Source organism: Hippocampus bargibanti, linkage group LG11 (genome assembly GCF_051943395.1).
Source record: "Hippocampus bargibanti isolate YZ-2025 linkage group LG11, ASM5194339v1, whole genome shotgun sequence".
NCBI lineage: Eukaryota > Metazoa > Chordata > Actinopteri > Syngnathiformes > Syngnathidae > Hippocampus > Hippocampus bargibanti.
Genome location: NC_142744.1, coordinates 2,574,958 through 2,594,957, shown reverse-complemented (window position 1 = coordinate 2,594,957; position 20,000 = coordinate 2,574,958). Strand labels below are relative to the sequence as shown.

The 20,000-nt window shown below is 40.0% G+C and overlaps 2 protein-coding genes across 4 annotated transcripts in view; one reads left to right on the top strand and one right to left on the bottom strand.

Annotated features, from left to right (window-relative positions):
• Window positions 1-49: 49 nt before the first annotated feature.
• LOC148891122 (cytochrome b-c1 complex subunit 6, mitochondrial-like) lies at window positions 50-2,060 on the top strand. Its single transcript, XM_089008201.1, has 4 exons — window positions 50-198; window positions 475-525; window positions 1,470-1,631; window positions 1,713-2,060. The coding sequence occupies exons 1-4, from the start codon at window positions 151-153 to the stop codon at window positions 1,743-1,745; spliced, it is 294 nt and encodes a 97-aa protein (XP_088864327.1). The 5' UTR covers window positions 50-150; the 3' UTR covers window positions 1,746-2,060.
• A 449-nt stretch (window positions 2,061-2,509) lies between these two features.
• Window positions 2,510-20,000, bottom strand: part of pif1 (PIF1 5'-to-3' DNA helicase homolog (S. cerevisiae)) — a 34,163-nt gene continuing 16,672 nt past the window's right edge. The window contains exons 1-13 of one of the 3 annotated variants that reach the window (XM_089008196.1): window positions 14,790-15,533; window positions 14,102-14,662; window positions 12,782-12,905; window positions 11,808-11,933; window positions 10,547-10,700; window positions 10,365-10,479; window positions 9,444-9,550; window positions 8,431-8,570; window positions 6,936-7,042; window positions 6,708-6,795; window positions 5,514-5,659; window positions 4,060-4,251; window positions 2,510-2,969 (exon numbers count right to left, since the gene is read on the bottom strand). In XM_089008196.1, coding sequence (XP_088864322.1) covers window positions 2,922-2,969; window positions 4,060-4,251; window positions 5,514-5,659; window positions 6,708-6,795; window positions 6,936-7,042; window positions 8,431-8,570; window positions 9,444-9,550; window positions 10,365-10,479; window positions 10,547-10,700; window positions 11,808-11,933; window positions 12,782-12,905; window positions 14,102-14,650 — 1,896 coding nt within the window. In that variant the 5' untranslated portion in view covers window positions 14,651-14,662; window positions 14,790-15,533 and the 3' untranslated portion in view covers window positions 2,510-2,921. Of the gene's footprint in view, window positions 2,970-4,059; window positions 4,252-5,513; window positions 5,660-6,707; window positions 6,796-6,935; window positions 7,043-8,430; window positions 8,571-9,443; window positions 9,551-10,364; window positions 10,480-10,546; window positions 10,701-11,807; window positions 11,934-12,781; window positions 12,906-14,101; window positions 14,663-14,789; window positions 15,534-20,000 lie in introns of those variants that run through there. The other 2 variants (XM_089008197.1, XM_089008195.1) reach the window with 2 other exon arrangements.

The window sequence follows — 20,000 nt, the reverse complement described above, 5'->3', positions numbered from 1 at the left end:
CAATGTAACTCGACCAATGATGTGGTGTTTCCGGTGAGCCTTCACGACGTTTCCTGTGAGTGACCGACCCTGATGTCCTCAAGTCGACGGTGGCTGTACAAGTAAGCCTTCAAGGACTAGAGTTGTTTGTGCAATTTCAGGGTTATAATCATGGTCTTCGAAAGAAAAATGATCACAAACGGCGATCCCGAAGATGAGGTAAATGACTAAATCAGAATGGATGACAGTAGAGTTTGTTTAAGACTCCACCTGTATTGCACCGTAGATAAGGTTACAACAATGATTCGTTTTATTCATCAAGCCGGTGATTACATTTAAAACGCGATGAAAGAAAACATGTAAATAGATGACCATTTCAATGTGTATATTTATTTTGTTGCACTGACTGCTACCTATAATCATTCACTTATTTTTGTTCCTTTTTTAAATGCATTTTATTCGCGTTTGCATTCTAAATGCTCTTTTATTTTGCAGGAGGAAGATGCCCCGGAAGATGAAGAGGAGGAAGAGGAAGCAGACTTGGTGGTATGTTCACTAATCGCCATGATCACAACGGAGACCCTAAAAAGTTGTTTTCAACCATCGCGTGTGATTTCATTGTTATACATTTTGATAAATGAAAGAATGCGAACTAATAAATACAGATTAACCTGTCACTTGACCACTGATCCATGCTCAAATTTGCTGTGAAGTATTTTAGTAATCGATACATCCATTATCGAACTCAAAATTGTCAAAATTCTTTTGATTTCTCCGAACTGAGGCACCGGAGGTGAATTGAGATCAATTAATGATTTAAAGACAAAAACTAACCTGAAATTTAACTTTAAAATGTGCAGGGAGCCAATAAAGGGAGGCCCTTTTCTGCCTTTGATAGTTCAAAGGCAGAGTGTAGACCGCAAGGTTAAAATATCCCGTCAATCAGGCTCCACAAACAACCCGCACAAACCATCTGTACACTTGATGCAAAAAGCTATCAAACCAGCTAAACAGAACACAATTGATGAGGAACTAGGTAAAATTATCACAAAGTATCTACAAGGGATCCTTCCTCAAAATTGTGAAAGAAGAAGGTTACGTTCCTCATCAGGTGTTTAATGCTGATGAAACCGGCCATTCCATACCATCAAGCCGTCAAAGACCATCACAAAGGTAAATAAAATGACTTTATTATACAGTACAGTTTATTTCTTTAATTATAATACCATAGCACATTTATTATACATAAAATAAGGTATATTTTGTGTAGTTAGTTTTAAGGCTTAGAAAATTACAAAGTAGAAAATTATATGTTTTATGGGGATCTGGGAACGGATTATTCTCATTTTAATGGTTTCCTATGGGAAATTATTTTTTGGGATACACACTTTTCACCTTAGACACTCTGTCTGGGAACCAAATAAGTTCATAAGCCAAGGTATCACTGTACTTGTTAGCAAGATATTTAACGTAATTTTTATCTCCTCCAGGACCCTTTAGAAACAATCCGCGCTAAGTGTGAGGAGACGGAACACTGCGTGCATTTCAAGGAACGTCTGGAGCTCTGCGAGACTCGCGTCAACTCCAAATCCAACACGACAGAGGAATGCACTGAAGAGCTTTTTGACTTCCTGCATGCACGTGACCACTGTGTACGTATGCAGAGAAGATAGCGATTTTTTTTTTCCCCCTGCGTTTCTTAATGTCTCTTCATGTACCTTTTTCCAATGCAGGTATCCAGCAAGCTGTTCCACAATGTGATATGATCTGCTCACAGACCACCTCCCTGCAGCTCAACGTAACTGCCTGTAAAATAAGGAACTCTTGCAAATTGTGATTATAGATTAATAAATATTGAATGGAGATCCTGGGATGTCAACATACTTTTCACTGTGTACATTTGCGTGTATTGTACGAAGCAGTTTTTTTAAATCCTGCTTGTTTGGACTCAAGATTTCAAAATATTATTGTGGATTTAGAAAAAAAGAATGAGCACTTCTGTTCATGCATGATGATGTTTGTTCGTTTTTTTCTTTCTGGACTAGTACTACAGGGAAATAAAAGTTGTCTTTGCTTACCAAGTTCATTGTTAGTTTTAATAATAATACATTTTATTTCAAGTTTTAATGATTGTTTGCATGGGTTGAAGAGGAGGAGCAGTTTGCACTTTGAGAACTTTATTTTTTAAAATATGTACAAATTTATTTAGCTATCTATTAGCTAGCTTTCTATCTGAGTTACATCTGGGTTGAGTGAAGGCCTAGCTAGCTATCTTTCTATCCGAGTTACTTAGCTATCTATTAGGTGTCTATTAGCTAGCTTTCTATCTGAGTTACATCCGGGTTGAGTGAAGGCCTAGCTAGCTATCTGTTAGCTATCTTTCTATCCGTGTTACTTCGCTATCTATTAGCTGTCTATCAGCTAGCTAGCTTTCTATCTGAGTTACATCCGGGATGAGTGAAGGCATAGCTAGCTATCTTTTAGCTAGCTATTTTTCTATCTGAGTTACTTAGCTAGTTTTCTATCTGAGTTACATCCGGGTTGAATGAAGGCCTAGCTAGCTATCTGTTAGCTATCTATTAGATAGCTATCTTTCTATCCGGGTTACTTAGTGACCTGAATCAATTATTTTAGTGATTTACACCTCAAACGATTAAATGAGGGGATGCACGACTTTTTTTAAACTGCATACATTCTACACATGACACGAACAGTAGGGAAGCTTTGAAGATCTTCAACAACGAGATTTAACCGATAGAAGAAAAAATGTTACAAATCTAAATCCGAATTACCGGTTTAAAAAAAAACGTTTATTTGGTACAACAATCGCAATAAATGTGAGGAAAAATGTCAGGGGTTTAAAACATGATGTAACTGAACACAAGATGGCGCTGTGACAACAAGTTTCTTGGGTGTGTTGAGCAACTGTCGCAGAATTATTCTCACCAGTTGTCTTTGTTCCTTATGAGAGTGAAGTCCTCCATGGCACTCTATAAACACATAAATAGTATTTATTAATGATTATTTTTGCAGTCTCGTGTTAAAAGGTAAAAAGTACAAAGCGCCATTCCTGTGTGTGTCTTCAGCAATAAAGTCATCTAAAGCAGCGATCTCCAAATTCCGAGCTGTGTACCAGTTCTTTGGGTCGTTTGGTACCGGGCCGCAGAGAAAGAATACACAACTTTTATGACTTTCATTGTAATCATTTTGGAATTCGGCGTCTTCATTTTGAGAGCATTACATGTTTTATTTTGAAAAATCACCGGATTGTGTGCTTACAATTTGTTACTCTTGATGCGAGTCACGGCGTAAGGAAAGCAGAGGGGAGTCGAGTGATGCATTCAGGTGCGCTCAGTTTGATCGAGAACCCATTTTCGCTTGTAAACCGAGGCATAAAAACTGCAGGTTGTGCGTGTGTGTGTGTTTTTTTTTTAAATTCGGTTTAGAAAATACTCGAGTTTTCATGCAGGTAATATATTATTTTGTTGTATTTATATTTAAAGGCTTAAATGTCGTTCCCGGAAAATATTGTCAAACAATGCACCGGTCTGTGGTTCTAATATATTCAGGCATGGGCAAGTTTTGAATTCCTTCACTGGACTTGTCTGAAAAATATATAAACTGATATCTTGGCTTACAAACTTAATTGGTTCGCAGAAAGCGTGTTTAAGTAAAAAAAAGTGTGTATTCCAAAAATTAAGTTCCCATAGGAAACCATTAAAATGAGAATAATCCGTTCCTGGGTCCCCATAAAACATCATTTTCAACTAAATAAGCCTGATAACTACACACACTATACCTTATTTTATGTATCATAAATGTGCAATGGTATGGTAATTAAAGAAATAAACTGTACTGTATAATAAAGTCGTTTTCATTCACCTTTGTGATGCTCATTGATGGCTTGATGAAGGAGCTCCAAGAACCGGCTTGTTCGCGAACGACACATCACTCATTGTGGCATTCCGCGTGTTTCCCAAAAAATTGTTAGTATGCCAAGATTATAGTCTCGAGAATTTAACGCAAGGCGAAAAATTAGTTCGCGAAAGCGTTCATAAACTGAGGTATCACTGCACCCACCTGCATCAGCAGCCTCTCTTTCCTCAGCTTTTTGTAGAAGACAAGAACATCCGGGTCAGCTCGGACCACACGCGGGTCAAAATCCATAACCCTCAGACCCTCCAAACTCCGAGCTCGAGACAAGGCCACGTAAGCCTGACCGCTCTCAAACACCCGCGCCAGAGAGATTTCCACGCAGTCTAACGTCATTCCCTGAAATAAATGAAGGAACGCTCATTAATTGGATTGTTAATGTAATTGTGCAGTGGATGGAGCTTCTCTGCCTTTGTCAACTTGTCTTCTGGTGAACATCACTCATCACTAATCTCATTTCCTCTGAAGGCAGACATGTTTGCTTTGTCTTTGTCTTTTTTGTGTTAATTCAACAACGCTGACACAAAGGCAAGTGAGAGTTGAACTCAATTACCTTGAGGGCAACTCCCATTACAGCGATCCCTTGGCTTATGAACTTTATTGGTTCCCAGACAGAGTGTGTAAGGTGAAAAGTGTGTATCCCAAAAATTAATTTCACATGGGAAACCATTAAAATGAGAATAATCCGTTCCCAGATCCCCATAAAACATAATTTTCTACTTTGTAATTTTCTAAGCCTTAAAACTAACTACACAAAATATATCTTATTTTATGTATGATAAATGTGCTATGGTATTATAATTAAAGAAATAAACTGTACTGTATAATAAAGTCGTTTTATTTACCTTTGTAATGGATGTTGATGGCTTGATGGAATGGAGTGGCCGGTTTCCTCAGCATTAAACACTTGATCAGGAACGTAGCCTTCTTCTTTCACCATCTTGAGGAATGACCCCTTGTAGGTGCTTTCTCTGTGATAATTTTATCTAGTTCCTCATCAGTTGTGTTCTGTTTAGCTGGGCTGAAAGCTTTTTGTATCAAATGTACAGATGGCTTGTGCGGGTTGTTTGTGGAGCCTGATTAATGGGATATTTTAACCTTGCAGTCTACACTCTGCATTTGAATTATCAAAGTTGAAACTCTCTCACTGTCGCCTGCCTGTGTCTTTAATGTTTAAACCACCTCCCCTCACTGCTGCGTTCTTGACCAATCACGTGGCTTTAACCGAAGACTGGGGGCGGGGAATAGAGGACAAAAACGGTCGGCTGCCATTTTGTTGTTAGAAGAACGGGCTCGTTCGCAAACGACACATCACTCATTGCGGTGATCCCGAAAAATAGTTTGGATGCCAAGGTTAAAATTTTCACAAATTTAACGTTCGTAAACCTAAAAGTTCGTAAGCCAAGGGCTTTGTAAACCGAGGTATCACTGTATTTATTTATTTTTGGGAGCCTTAAACCAATTTTACTACATTCTGAGATCCAAATATTGACACGTGCCATCAAGACAGCTGAGATGAAAGCCCACTCTTGGGCGCGCTTTTGCTAATAAGGCGCAACAAATCCAACCATTTATGTCGAAACTTTGTACCGGCGGCCCACCTGGCTTTTGTGGATGGAAATGGCCCAAGCCAGTTTGAGCGGCAGCTGCTGTCGGCTCAGGTGAGTCCCGCCGCCGGACTTAAACACCCAGCGTTCGAGCTTCAACACTTCGGTGACGCCACACAGAAAACGCACACGTGGGAGTCCTGTCGGCATTAAGGAGGGAGTAATTAGATATAGCTAGCTAGCTCGCCAGCCAGATAGCTATATAATCGGAAACTAAGAATACTGTATAGATAGCTATCCATAATAGCTAGCCAGATAGCTATCCACAATAGCTAGCCAGATAGCTATCCACAATAGTTAGCCAGATAGTTATCCACAATAGTCAAAGTCAGCTTTATTGTCAAATATGCTAATAGCTAGCCAGATAGCTATCCACAATAGCTAGCCAGATAGCTATACATAATAGCTAGCCAGATAGCTATCCATAATAGCTAGCCAGATAGCTATCCGTCCAGCTAGCCAGATAGCTAGCCAGATAGCTATCCACCCAGTTAGCTAACCATCCAGCTATCCATCTAGTTAGCCAGATAGCTATCCATCTAGCTAACCAGATAGCTATCTATAATAACTAGCCAGATAGCTATCCATCCAGCTAGCCATATAGCTATCATCTAGCTCGCCAGATAGCTATCCATCTAGCTCGCCAGATAGCTATCCATCTAGCTAGCCAGATAGCTATCCATCTAGCTAACCAGATAGCTATCCATCTAGCTAACCAGATAGCTATCCATAATAACTAGCCAGATAGCTATCCATCCAGCTAGCCATATAGCTATCATCTAGCTAGCCAGATAGCTATCCATCTAGCTAGCTATCCATCTAGCTAGCTATCCATCTAGCTCGCCAGATAGCTATCCATCTAGCTGATTGATGGGATATTTTAACCTTGCAGTCTACACCTCCCCTCACTGCTGCGTTCTTGACCAATCACGTGGCTTTAACCGTTAACTTTATCCATCGATTGATATATATATATAAATAAACAAAGCTTCAGTTGAATGGAATGACCTAATCAATGGATTAAGTCTTTTTTTTTTTCCCAAAAATCTTGTGCATCTATTCCGAGCACAGCCCTTTGAGAGCGACGAGGGGCACCGAGGTTGGCATTTTGCCACCCCAAATTCATTTAGACGATTACCGTTAAATGTTCTCATTTAAGGCGGCAATATTAAATAAGTGGGCGCTAACCCTGTTTGCCAGCTTCGAACGCCACCACAACCCCTCGAGCGCCGTTCACCAGGCCTCGAGTGACATCCAGGTTCTTTGTCAGCATGACCTGGAAGAAAACGATTATCAGGACATTCGCGCAAGCGCTTCACATGAATTACAAATGATCATTATGGGCTGGCGAGTTGACAATTTAGTGTATGTGTGTATCGGGCGTTTGTATCGCATGAATATCAAACTATTACACACCTGCGCTCCTACTTTCAGATGAAGCAGTCTGCTGACAGGGCTGTGGGCGTCAATGGTCTTCACCAAGGCCGGGTCGCTGTCTACCGCTTCAAAGGTTCGAATTGTCCCTGATGAACAAGAAGGCATATGAATGCCATATCAAACTACCAGACGCCCCCAGTTTCAATGCACATGACTCTACAAACAAGTAAGCTAAAAAAAAAAAACGTTTTTGTATATTGTATATGTATTGCATTTTGAACAGCTGGCCCCATTTCAAGCTCAGATAACCCCGGACCCATATAACTTAGGAAATAACTTTTTTTTTCTGATGAAAGAAGAGCATTTAAAGTTTCTAACGCGGATTTGAATGTTTATGTAGTCCTAAAACTCAATATTCTGTGGGTACTGCAATTTGAGTGACAATGACAAAAACCCTGGCACTGGAGTGGACTCCTTTTTGCACATCGTCTGGCAGTGAATGAGTTAATGAACAACTAGTTTTCAATGTTGAAGTAAAAAAATAATGACTTATTGTCGTTTACATGGGACAATTAGAAATTTTGGTTTGGACTTTTTGGAGAATTGCACAAGTTTGATTTGCTTTCGCAAATACAGTAAAGTCTGGTTATATCGATATCGGTTATATTGATAGTACTGCTTATTACGATACTATTTCTATGAACGCAAGGAGAAAATTTACATGCCGCGGGATCGGATATATCGATAGTCCGGTTATATCGATATTTTTTCCGACTCCCGAGAATATCGATATAACGAGACTTTACTGTAGAATAGAATGATGTGGCGGGATTTGGCCCCCGGGCCTTGACTTTGACACCGGTGTGTTGAGGGAATTTGGAAGTGTGCATTCAAAAGTTAAGACAGTCAAGATAATAGGCGATCATCTTGAATTGACAAAAAAAAAAAAATCGGATGATGTACTTGGTGTAAAATCCCCAAGTACATCAAGTACAGTGATACCTCGGTTTACGAACCCCTTGGCTTACGAACTTTTCGGTTTACGAACGCTACATTTATGAAGATTTTACCTTGGCATACGAACTTTACCTTGGCATACGAACTTTTTTGTACACAGAGCTGCTTCAATGAGTGATGTGTCATTTGCGAACGAACCCGTTCTTCTAACAACAAAATAGCCAACGACTTTATTATACAGTACAGTTTATTTAATTATAATACCATAGGACATTTATTATACATAAAATAAGGTATATTTTGTGTCGTTTTAAGGCTTAGAAAATTAGAAAGTAGAAAATTATGTTTTATGGGGACCTAGGAACGGATTATTCTCATTTGAATTGTTTCCTATGGGAAAATATTTTTTGGGATACACACTTTTCGCCTTCCGCACTCTGTCTGGGAACCAATTAAGTTCGTAAGCCAATGTATCACTGTAAAACCAAGAAATTGATAAAAGTGACGTGATCAATGCGGCATGGCACATTTGTTTCAACCAATTGTCTCTGGAACCCTCAAAAAAAAGGAGCCATACCTGAGAGCAGCTGTAGTTTGTTGTCATTGGTGAGCTCCACATCATCCTTGTGTGTGCACAGCCTGGTTGCTACGATACCGTCCCTGTCGATCTGACGGTAGGCGCTTTCAATCAATTTCGTGGTCACCTCCTCCGTCGCCCTGCAGTTAGTTGATCAAGTCATTTTGGGGCCGGGAAATCTTTGGAGTACAGTGATACCTCGGATTACGATTGTTTTGGCTCACAAACTTTTTGCTTTACGAACATTAAATTCATGAGAATATAATCTTGGCATACAAACTAGTATTCGGCGGACGAACCAAACCACAGTTTTCCACGCCACTTTCTTTGAGTGCAGATGTGGTTTGTTATCGAGTGGAGTACTTTTACGATCATGGGATTAAAAAAAAAAAAGACCCCACCACAGGCTAGTGTTAAGCCGAAGAGGACACAAACGAAAATTACGGGCGAGCAAAAGAAGGAGATCATCGAAAAATACGTACGAGGTGTGCGTTTGGTACTGGGAATTAGCGTCCCAGTACCAGTACGCTAAATCAATCATTGCTACGTGTGGCTAAGGGTGTTTCTGTGTCGGTCTCAGGCAATAGAAGAGGTTGAAAAACTTCTGTTGATTTGGATTCATTAAAAGCAGCTAGCAGCGGGCAGTGTGAGTGAGGGTATTATCGCCGAGAAAGCACGGCAACTTTACTCTGATATCATCAAGAGGTAACTACAACAACGGCCATTACAAAGGTCAATAAAATGACTTTATTATACAGTATGGTTTATTTATTTTATTATAATAACATATAGCACATTTATTATACATAAAATAAGGTATATTTTGTGTAGTTTTAAGACTTATTTATGTTTTATGGGGACTCGTGAACGGATTATTCTCATTTTTAATGGTTTCTTATGGGAAAGAAATGTTTGGCAGATGAACTTTTCGCCTTACACACACTTTCTGGGAACCAATTAAGTTCGTAAGCTGAGGTATCCCTATTTGAAAGAGATGACGAGTCCAAATTTACCTTCCCACCCTGACTGCTTGGAGGAGGGAGATGAACGTCTTATCTGTTTGTCGCAGCACCTCTGTTAGCTCCAAGTTGACCTGGATGACTTTACGCCAACATCTGGCCTAAAGTAAGAGAAAATGAAGAAACATTTTAGATGAGTGCCCGTGATGCTCATTGAGAATAGATAGGCTTCATATTCTGGGGTCATATTTGTGAAAAATGTCAGTATGGTAAGTAAAATGTTTGACCAAAACGTGGCTAGGTCCAATGAGCTAATTGCACATATAAAGGCATATCCAATCCAATCCAATCCAATCCACATTCCTATTAGCCGCTAAATTCGATGCCGATGCAGGCGCATCAGAGTCACAAAGTTGCATCAACGGCAAATATTAGCCAACTTGCACGATTGTCCCCGTACCTGGAAACGATGAGAAGGTTTCTTCAGCCGTCATCTGTACAAAATTTGAAGGTTTCGGACGTTCCACCTCCTATCCAAGAGGCTTCGTCAGCAAACTATAGTCTGACTGGTCGTATCGGCCCTGTTTATATATATAAACTATCTATCTAATCTATCTATCTAGCTATCTATCCATTAGCTATATAGCTAGCTACGTAGCTATTTGAGGTCAGGAAACTTATTAGGAATCTCGCTAGCTATCTATTAGCTAGCTAGCTAGCTTTCTATTAGCTAGCTAGCTTAGCTCTATCTTTTCGATACATTAAAAAAAGAAAAAGAAAACAATCCCGAATGATTGTATATATATATATATATATAACAGGGCCGATACGACCAGTCAGACTTAGTTCGCTGACGAAGCGTCTTAGATAGGAGGCGAAACGTCCGAAACCTTCAAATTTTGTACAGATGACGGCTGAAGAAACCTTCTCATCGATGGACCACTCCTGTACGACTGAGAGCTTACATAGACATACCTGGAAACAGAACTTGGCTTTTTCCTTTCCCTTGGAGACCGGGGGGAGCTGTAGAAAATCGCCACAAATAATCAACTGGATACCCCCGAATGGTTCAGTGGACCTCCTCAATGACCTGTGCGGAAAGAGAGAAAAATCTTTGTGGGCGGGGCTTGTTGTTCATTTGGCTCGGTGGATCTTACCTGGCCACACACTCGAGCTTGTCGAAGAAAGCGGCGTCCACCATGGAGATCTCGTCGATGACGAGGTGTTGACAGCTGGTCCAATGCTGGAGCACCCCGGGCCTCTGGGCCAACTCGATGCACTGCTCCAGAGGTGCTGAGCCAGAACCGATGCCTGGACGGATGTCAGGTCCAAGTCCGTGACGTGTCCAAGGAAAAACAAACGACAAGTGTAAACAGTGGGAAGAAAATTGATTGAAAATGAGCATTAGCGCAGAGCGCCAATGCGTATGTGGATCGGCCGCGGCTTGGAGTTGAAGCGGATTTACTGTACGTGGGACAGGCGATGTGAGACAATCTCATTTTGTCTCACAGCTTTGTGTTTGCTTTCAGAACTTAGCTTGCAGCAGACGTGCACATTCCACCATAACGTCTCTGATCCACTGGTGAAAAGGAGGATTGCATCTTCTCTTTCATCTAGAACTGCTTCATGTCATAAAGTGTTTATCTTATCATAGAGTACATGGGGAAAGTCGTTAAGATGGCACAACCGTCCATGTTTTGATGTTCCTGTTATGTTTATTATTTTGCTTTGTGTTGACTATAAGCTAGCTAGCTAGCTAGCTACCTAACGGTTTATTTGCTATCTATTGGATTGGATTTTCCTTGATTAGTCTCACAGTGGAGAAATTTGCATTTCACAGCAGCAAAGTTATGAAAGGAATGAAAGTAGAAAAACAAAATACAGCTATTATATATATATTATCTATCTATTAGCTGTCTAGCTGGCTAGCTATCATTTAGCTATCACGCTGGCTAGGTAGCTATCTATTAGGGACTGTATCCTGTGCCTGTAAAGTGACCTTGAGAGTTTTGAAAGATGCTTCTAAATGAAACGTATTATTATTATTATTACTGAATCTTTTAGCTAGCTAGCTTTCTATCTATTTGAGTTACTTCAAGGTTGAGTGAACGCTGGCACGTGTGGCTGCCGCTGCTCACCCACAGAAAATCTTATCCTGTGACTGTAAAGTGACAAAAGAGTTTTGAAAGGCGATTATAAATGGAATGTATTATTATTATTATGATGATGTGAAGCGCTTTGTTACAGCGGCAGCCATTGTGAAAGCGCTATAAAAATGAGGATTTATTGTATTGTATTGTATTGTCTCTATATATACACACTCACATTAGTGGCCGTGAGTTTGTATTACTTCCGGGTGCGCCTTATACACCGGAAAATAAGGTACTATTCATGAGGAAAAAACTCTGAGTGACTGACCTGCAAAGTTGTGTAGTGTTGTTCCTCCGATATGACAAGCAGCCACGCCAGTGCTGGCGGTGGCAAAGGTGCTCTTTGGGGGAAGTGACCCAATTATTCTCTTCAGTAGGAAGGACTTCCCCGTACCTGAATGCATCGTTGATTGAGATCATCAGAGTCAGAAAATATGTATTTATTGTTATTATTTCATGATTATATTATTATTATTAGAAAGCATTGAATAGTCATAGGAAAATTTGAGTAAAATTACAGTGCACAATTAACAATATTTTGGTAAACGAAATTAAAAAGGTCAATTGATAAAGCTGATAAAGTCCCATTGTGGGACAATGAAAGGTTTTCTGATTAACTTACTGATGCAATCTTCAAGTCAGGAAACTATCTATCTATCTACCTGCCTACCTATCTACCCATTAGCTATATAGCTAGCTACGTAGCTATTTGAGGTCAGGAAACTTATTAGCGATCTAGATAGCTATCTATTAGCTAGCTAGCTTTCTATCTTTTCGATACATTAAAAAAAAAAAAAAAAACAATCCCGAATGATTGTTGGAAAAAAAATTCCAGCAATTTTCTGAATACAGGTGAGATCCGATTTACGACCAGCTCGACTTATGACCACCCGTACTTACGACCACGACCTCCGAACGTTATTTTTTTAAATGTAATTCTACGCCTTGCACCGCAACGCGCTAGCAACACGGCAACGCAACGGACAATTTTGGTTATGTAGCCAGCATGTCACTCTCGCACATCAATCGACCGTGTGATTCAACTTACGACCATTTTGACTTACGACCATTTGGTCGGAACGGAACTCGGTCGTAAGTCGGATGTTACCTGCATAGTGGAAAGCACGGGAACAATATAAAAACTCCAAACAGATGTACTTTGTGCTATTGACGAATGTAAATATATTGTACCAGACTGTTTGTGATGTAACACCAAACACGGGAAGCGACAAATAGTCATACCTGCACTTCCTGTGAAGAAGACGTTCTTTCCAGTCAGTACAGTACTGAGGACGGCAGCCTGTCCTTTGTTGAGATTACGAGTTGGCAAAGAGAAGACGGCTTTCTTGCTGGGGTTGGCTTTCACCTAAAAAAAAAAAACACACAGTTGTGCAAGTCAAGGCGAGGGGGCCAAATCTGGCCCGCCACATTATTTTATTCGGCCCGCGAAAGCAAATCACGCATGTCAAGTGCCATGATGTCCCCCACCCACTTTTCAATTTGCCCCATGCAAACCACCATAACAGTCATTTTTACTCCCTGGAGCTTTATACTATCTTTGTGACCGCTTTATTACCTGTATATGATTTGAAAATGACTTATTCATTGATTTGTTGTTCGACCTAGATGGATAATGTGTACGGGATAAAACATCCTAATGCACAAGTGTCAAAATCAAGGCCCGTGGGCCAAATCTGGCCCGCTGCATCATTTTATTCGGCCCATGAAAACAAATTGAACTTGTGAAATGAGTTTGCCACCCTTGACCTAAAATATTCACATACAAATAATTAGGAATTAAATAGAAAGTATTTTTTTTTAGAATTTATAGAAATGGGGGATTTTTTTTCAAAGAAGAAAAATGTATGTTAAAAAAAATCAGCTATTAAAAAAATACATATAGTAACTATCCATCTATTAGCTCGCAAGCCAACTTTCTATCTGTTTGAGTTACTTTCGGGTTGAGTGAACGTTGGCGCGTGTGGCTGCCGCTGCTCACCCACAGAAAAACTTATACTGTGACTGTAAAGTGACAGAGCAAAAAAAGCCAATTTCACTGTAATTAAATAAATACATACATAAATACATATAGATATCTAGCTAGCTAGCGCCGCAAAAGCTAGCTAAAAAGATCTTTAGCTAGCTATATTGTCTAGCTGGCTAGCTATCTATTATCTGTCTAGCTATCAGGCTAGCTATATAGCTATCTAACTCACTGGCTAGCTATCTAGCTTGCTGGCTATCTACTAGCTAGCTGGCTAGCTCTCTATCTATTCGAGTTACGTCCATGTTGAGTGAACGCTGGCGCGTGTGGTTGCCGCTGCTCACCCACAGAAAAACTTATATTGTGACTGTAAAGTGACCTTGAGAGTTTTGAAAGGCGCTTATAAATGAAATGTATTATTACTATCTATTTTAAACAGTGTTTATTCAAATCAGAGTTGGGGGAGGGGGGCAAATCCTCCCCAAACTGACTTCAAACAACCATTTACACCGCCACTGAGTGTCAAATCTGGCTTCAAGGCTGTAATACAAGATATTGGAAACAAAAAATGTACTCACAGGGCTAAAGTTACAGTCACTCCTTGACCTTTTGACCTGTTGTCCCGCGCTGGTGGTCATATTAGTGCGATCCGAAAGGCCTTTCGGGGGCACATGACTTCGAAGCTCATTGATCTTTTGGATGTCTTTTTGCTGGAGTGGGCTAATGGCCTCAAAGCTGCGGGGCAGGCCCGCTTTCAGCTTTTCTCGCCCGCTCAGAGTTTTCTGGGACAGTCCTGCCTGGTGTTTGATGCTCAGAGTCCTGAGGAAGAGGCTGAGCTGGTCAGGAGGGCAGTTGGAGAGGAGCACCTGAATGTTTTCAGGGAGCAGTTTCACAGTGCATTTCCCTTCACGGGCAAACTTGCTGAAGACTTTGAAGTTCTTCAAAAAGTAATTTTGAGGCATTTTCCCATCGTGGATGCGAAGGATGAGTTCACGGAACTCGTTGCGTCCCAGGAGAACAGAAGCTTTGCGGATGACCTGCCGACGGGCGGCTTGTCCTGAGGCGTTCAGGTGCTCTGTCGTCACACAACACTGCAGCTCAGCCCCGTTGTCTTCCCCTCCAGACATTGCAGAAACTTTCTTGAACAAATTTAAAAAGTAAGAAAATGGGTTGATTTGTTGATATTTGCAATCCAAACGAATACGCATTCCAATTTACGAATGCATATACTTCTATTTACGAATGATGGTTCAATCGATTTCATACCTGACAAAAATGGACGTAATCTTACATGACGACACGACGCCAGCCGCCAAAACTAAACTTCACAACCAAACATGCATGTTCGAAAAATATAAATGCAGATTTTCTGTTGTTTACCTGCCGTTTGTCAATTCTTCCGAGTCTGTGGAGTCAATACGCGAAAAGACATTTCAAATTGTCGGCGTTTTCCCAATGAGCCAATCACAGATGGGGATTGTCGACCAATCAGAGCGAGGCGATTTAAAAATGTAGCCAATGAGGATGTAAATGTCGGGACTCGTGACTTAGCCGACCAAATGTTGAGAGGACAGTTGTGACGTTACAACATGTCCGTTTTCAGTGAAATACATATCAAACCTCCTCTTTATAATTGCAATACATTTCATTTATAAGCTCCTTTAAAAAGTCTCAATGACACTATACAGTCACAGGATCTTTTTTTTCTGCGGGTGAGCAGCCGTAGCCAGACTCGCCAGCGTTCACTCAACCCGGAAGTAACACACAATATTTTCGCTTGACAGTTCTTCACGGCGTCATTATTGTTCCATGTTCAATTAAAAGTGAGCTTCGTTTCAAGAAGAATTTCAAACGTGATGGTTTTACGAACCAAATAACCGAGAGAAAAAAAACGTAATTTTACTTTTAAATTAAACGTAAATTTAACTGACTGTATCGAAGGTTTTCAATGAAAATAATTCCCGTGGTAATGAATGGATACACTTCAACAGTTCTAACATAAAATAGCTCATTCATCATGAGACTATATTTGACAGCCCCAAATCAGAAAAGGCGCCTGTATGTGTTTGTCTCGTTTACTAATTCTTCTTCCGTATTTTGCCGTATCCTGTACGATTTTTGCACATTTTTAGATGTGTACGGCATTCAACAGAGTTTGTACGGGAAACGCAAAATGTGTTCAATATCATTTTGAGATATTTTCGATTCCGTTTTGGTCATTAAATACTAGCAGTCATGTTAACAAATAACAAATATCGCTACTCGTAAAAAGTGAAGTTGACCCCCGAGAAAAAAAAAGTCAGTGTGAAAAGTCTCGAGAAGAAACAAAAGTTCAGAGAAGACAAGTTCCGGTCATCTATAATTTTATTTTGAAATCAGCTAAACATTTTACCGTGTTTTTTTTCCTCGCCGTAATAGCATTCATATTTTTATAAACATTATACATCGAACATACCTGAATATTGCTAAAAATATGTTGTAGCTTGTTATTAATATTTAATGTGAAATTTTAATACAATTGTGCTATGAAATATTACATACGCGTATGTTTTTTTACTCAGGAAGTAAGGGAAAATTGAGCCGTTAATAAGACCCAGAACGATACTATCTTATCAGAAAAAAACAAGATACAATTCCAGTTTTGGAGTTCATTTTACGACCAGCTGATGACTCCAACCTGGGACTGCATGTGTATGATAGGCACAGATGGTTGCATGTATAGTAAACAGCCCAATGAAGGACATTGTGCACTAGTACCCAAAACAGCCCCGTGATATTTCTACCTAGGAATCACAACGTAAACAGACTCGAAAATGTCCACCACCCACCTCCCACATGTCAGCATTATTAGATAAAAAAAATGGAAAATGACTACATTGTTCTTGTTATGAATAGAGACAATAATAATCCATTTCATTTCTAAGCGCCTTTCAAAACTCTCAAGGTCACTTTACAGTCACAGGATCAGTTTTTGTGTGGTTGAGCAGTGGCAACCACATGCGCTAGCAACCCGGAATAACTCAAAGAGATTGAAACTTAGCTAGCTAGCTAATAGATAACTAATAGATAGCTAGCTCGCTAGTTAGATAGCTAATAATACTAATAAGAGCAAGCTTGGTAACTGGCTACTAGCTGGCTTGCTAACTGGCTATTGGCTGGCTTGCTAACTGGCTATTAGCTGGCTATCTGTTGCCTGGCTAGCTCGCTAATAGCGGCAGCCACACGCGCAAGCGTTCACTCAACCCGGAATAACTCAGTTAGAAGCTAGCTAGGTAGGTACTAGCTAGCTAGCTTTTAACTTTTGAGTTATTTCGGGAAGTAACACACAATATTTTCGCTTGACGGCGTCATTATTGTTCCATGTTCAATTCAAAGTGAGCTTCGTTTCAAGAAGAATTTCAAACGTGATGGTTTTACGAACCAAATAATCGAGAGAGAAAAAAAGAAACTTATAAATAATAATAATAATAATAATAATAATAAATATGAAGCGTAAATGTAACTGACTGTATTGAAGGTTTTCAATGAAAAAGCTATTAGCTAGCTAGCTTTTAACTGAGTTATTCCGGGTTGAGTGAACGCTGGTGCGTGTGGCTGCCACTGCTCACCCACAGAAAAAAAAACTTATCCTGTGACTGTAAAGTGACATTGAGAGTTTTGAAAGACGCTTAGAAATGAAATGTATTATTATTATTATAAATATATAGCAAATAGATAGCTAGCTAGGAATCCACTTAGAGAGCTAGCTAGGTACCTAGTTAGATAGATAGCTACTAGCTAAATAGCCAGCTAGCTGGTTAGCGAGCTAGCAGGTTAGACAGCTAGAGAACTAGCTAGATAGCCAGCTAGATCGGAAAAATATATTGTGAATTAAGATCTTCCTTTTGTCCTCTTTCCTTGCTTATTACTTTGTGCTCACAGCTTCAATTGCGGTCGCCGGCCACATTCATTCAAACACATTTTCATTACTGCTGAGCGAGTGGGATGGTCTTTATTATTCCGACGGCACAGAAGGAACCATATTTGCAAATTCAGCCTCATTTCTACCACTCTAATCATTAGCGTGATGTATATTCTGGTGCCACTGTAGCGTCAGTGTGAATAATGCTATCAACATTACATATAAATCACAATCCTGACTCTGTTGGCTGACCTTGAACGCTTAATATCTTGCCATCTTCATATTTAAATTTTCATCTGCGCAACATGTTAACATTGACAGTGAATAATATTCATACAGCAGCATATCTTTCGTTATCTGTCTCTATCATGATTATCTTCCATCTATCATATTGTCAGTCTGAGGCTGGATGGATGGATGCATGGCTTCAGGAGCCCGCGATGAGAAGAAAGAAGCGTCATTGTATATGTGGGACTGTCGCGGCTTGGAATTGAAGCGGATTTATGCGGGACAGGAAATGTGAGATGACCTATCTGGCTATCTAGCTAGCAATCTAGCTGGCTATCTAGCTAGCTATTTGCTATCTATTAGCTAGCTGGGGATGTAGCTAGCTATATATTTGCTATCTATAAGCTAGCTAGCTTTTAGTTATCTATTAGCTAACTTTCTATCTATTTGAGTTATTCCGGGTTGAGTGAACGCTGGCGCGTGTGGCTACCCCTGCTCACCCACAGAAAAACTTATCTTGTGACTGTAAAGTGACCTTGAGAGTTTTGAAAGGCGCTTAGAAATTAAATGTATTATTATTATTATTATTATTATTATTATTATTATTATTATATTGGCTACCTAGCTAGCTATTTGCTATCTATTGGCTATCTAGATAGCTAGCTGATTACTTCGCTAGCTATCTATTCACTACTCAGCTAGCTAGGTGGCTACCTAGCTAGGTGGCTACCTAGCTAGCTATTTGCTATCTATTCTCTCTCTAGCTAGCTAGGTGGCTACCTAGCTAGCTATTTGCTATCTATTCGCTATATAGCTGGCTAGCTGGCTACCTATTTACTATCTATTCGCTATCTCGCTAGCTACCTATCTAGCTATGTATTTGCTATCTAACTATCTATCTATCTACTAGTTATCTCTTAGCTAGCTAGCCAACTTTCTATCTATTTGAGTTACTTCCGGGTTGAGTGAACGCTGGCGCGTGTGGCTGCCCCTGCTCACCCATAGAAAAACTTATCCTGTGACTGTAAAGTGACCTTGAGAGTTTTGAAAGGCGCTCATAAATGAAATGTATTATTGTTCTCCCCGTCCTTACATCGTTTTATTTTCTTGAACTTCTGTTTTGCACTTGTAATAACCCTAACAATGACATCCATTTCTTTTGTCTTTTCAGCTCAATATCGATCTGGAAAAGCTGCAAACGATGTACGCAGAGCATGACGTTACACAAAACCATGTGAGTTTTGCTGACGACATCTAAAAAAAAAAAAGACAGTCTAACTTATTTTCCCATTTTCCCAAAATGCAATTTCACCTTTATGTAACAACCACGCTGTCCTCAAGCAAAATAAAAGTCAATGTCTTCCGTTTGCTCAGTGTAAGAGGCTAGATGACCATGACTCACACAGCAAACATATTGGACACTCAACATGAAGCATTTATGATGACAAAATAAATATACGTCTTGATTGTCCCCCATTTTACAGTTCATTTCTGTAATTATCAATGATAAGGCTTCTTCATCCGTCATCTGTACTTCTTTGAAGTTTCGCTTCTTATCCAAGAAGCTTCGTCAGCAAACTAAAGTCTTACCGGTAGTTTCGCCCCTATACATATCCCTACTGTCCAACGGTGCTGGACTCTCCTATGATTGGTCCCTGCTCTCAGGTTGGGGGGAGCAGAGGACTAATCCCTGCGGCTCCACTGATTTCTTCTATTATCCTGATTGACCACTGGCCTGATTGCCCAGTTTGCCCTGGTATCACCTCATCAGCATAACTAAGCCTATGTTGCCTAAGCAGTTTATTGTACAAACGATCCAAATTGAACCTCTGCTCCCCCCAACCCTGAGAGCAGGGACCAATCATAGCAGAGTCCGGCACCGCCACGTCTGGACAGTAGGGATATACAGTAAAGTCTTGTTATATCGGTTATATCGATAGTATTGTTTATTACGATACTATTTCTATGAACGCAAGGAGAAAATTTACATACCGCAGGATCGGATATATCGATAGTCCGGTTATATCGATATTTTTTCCGACTCCCGAGAATATCGATATAACGAGACTTTACTGTATATATATACAGTAAAGTCTCGTTATATCGATATCGGATATATCGATAGTCCCGGTTATATCGATCCTATTTCTATGCACGCACGGAGAAAATTACATGCATACAGGGTCGGATATATCGATAGTCCCGGTTATATCGATATTTTTTCGGACTCCCTTGAATATCGATATAACGAGACTTTACTGTATATATATATAAGGCTGAAACTACCGGTAAGACTTTAGTTTGCTGACGAAGCTTCTTGGATAAGAAGCGAAACGTCCGACACCTTC

What these genes read in the sequence shown, in the direction of transcription:
- LOC148891122 (XM_089008201.1), top strand. Translation starts at nt 151, where the DNA reads ATGGTCTTCGAAAGAAAAATGATCACAAACGGCGATCCCGAAGATGAG. An exon ending in ACGGCGATCCCGAAGATGAG is followed by an intron (nt 199 to 474) that starts GTAAATGACTAA and finishes TTTATTTTGCAG; the next exon opens with GAGGAAGATGCCCCGGAAGA. An exon ending in TGCATGCACGTGACCACTGT is followed by an intron (nt 1,632 to 1,712) that starts GTACGTATGCAG and finishes TTTCCAATGCAG; the next exon opens with GTATCCAGCAAGCTGTTCCA.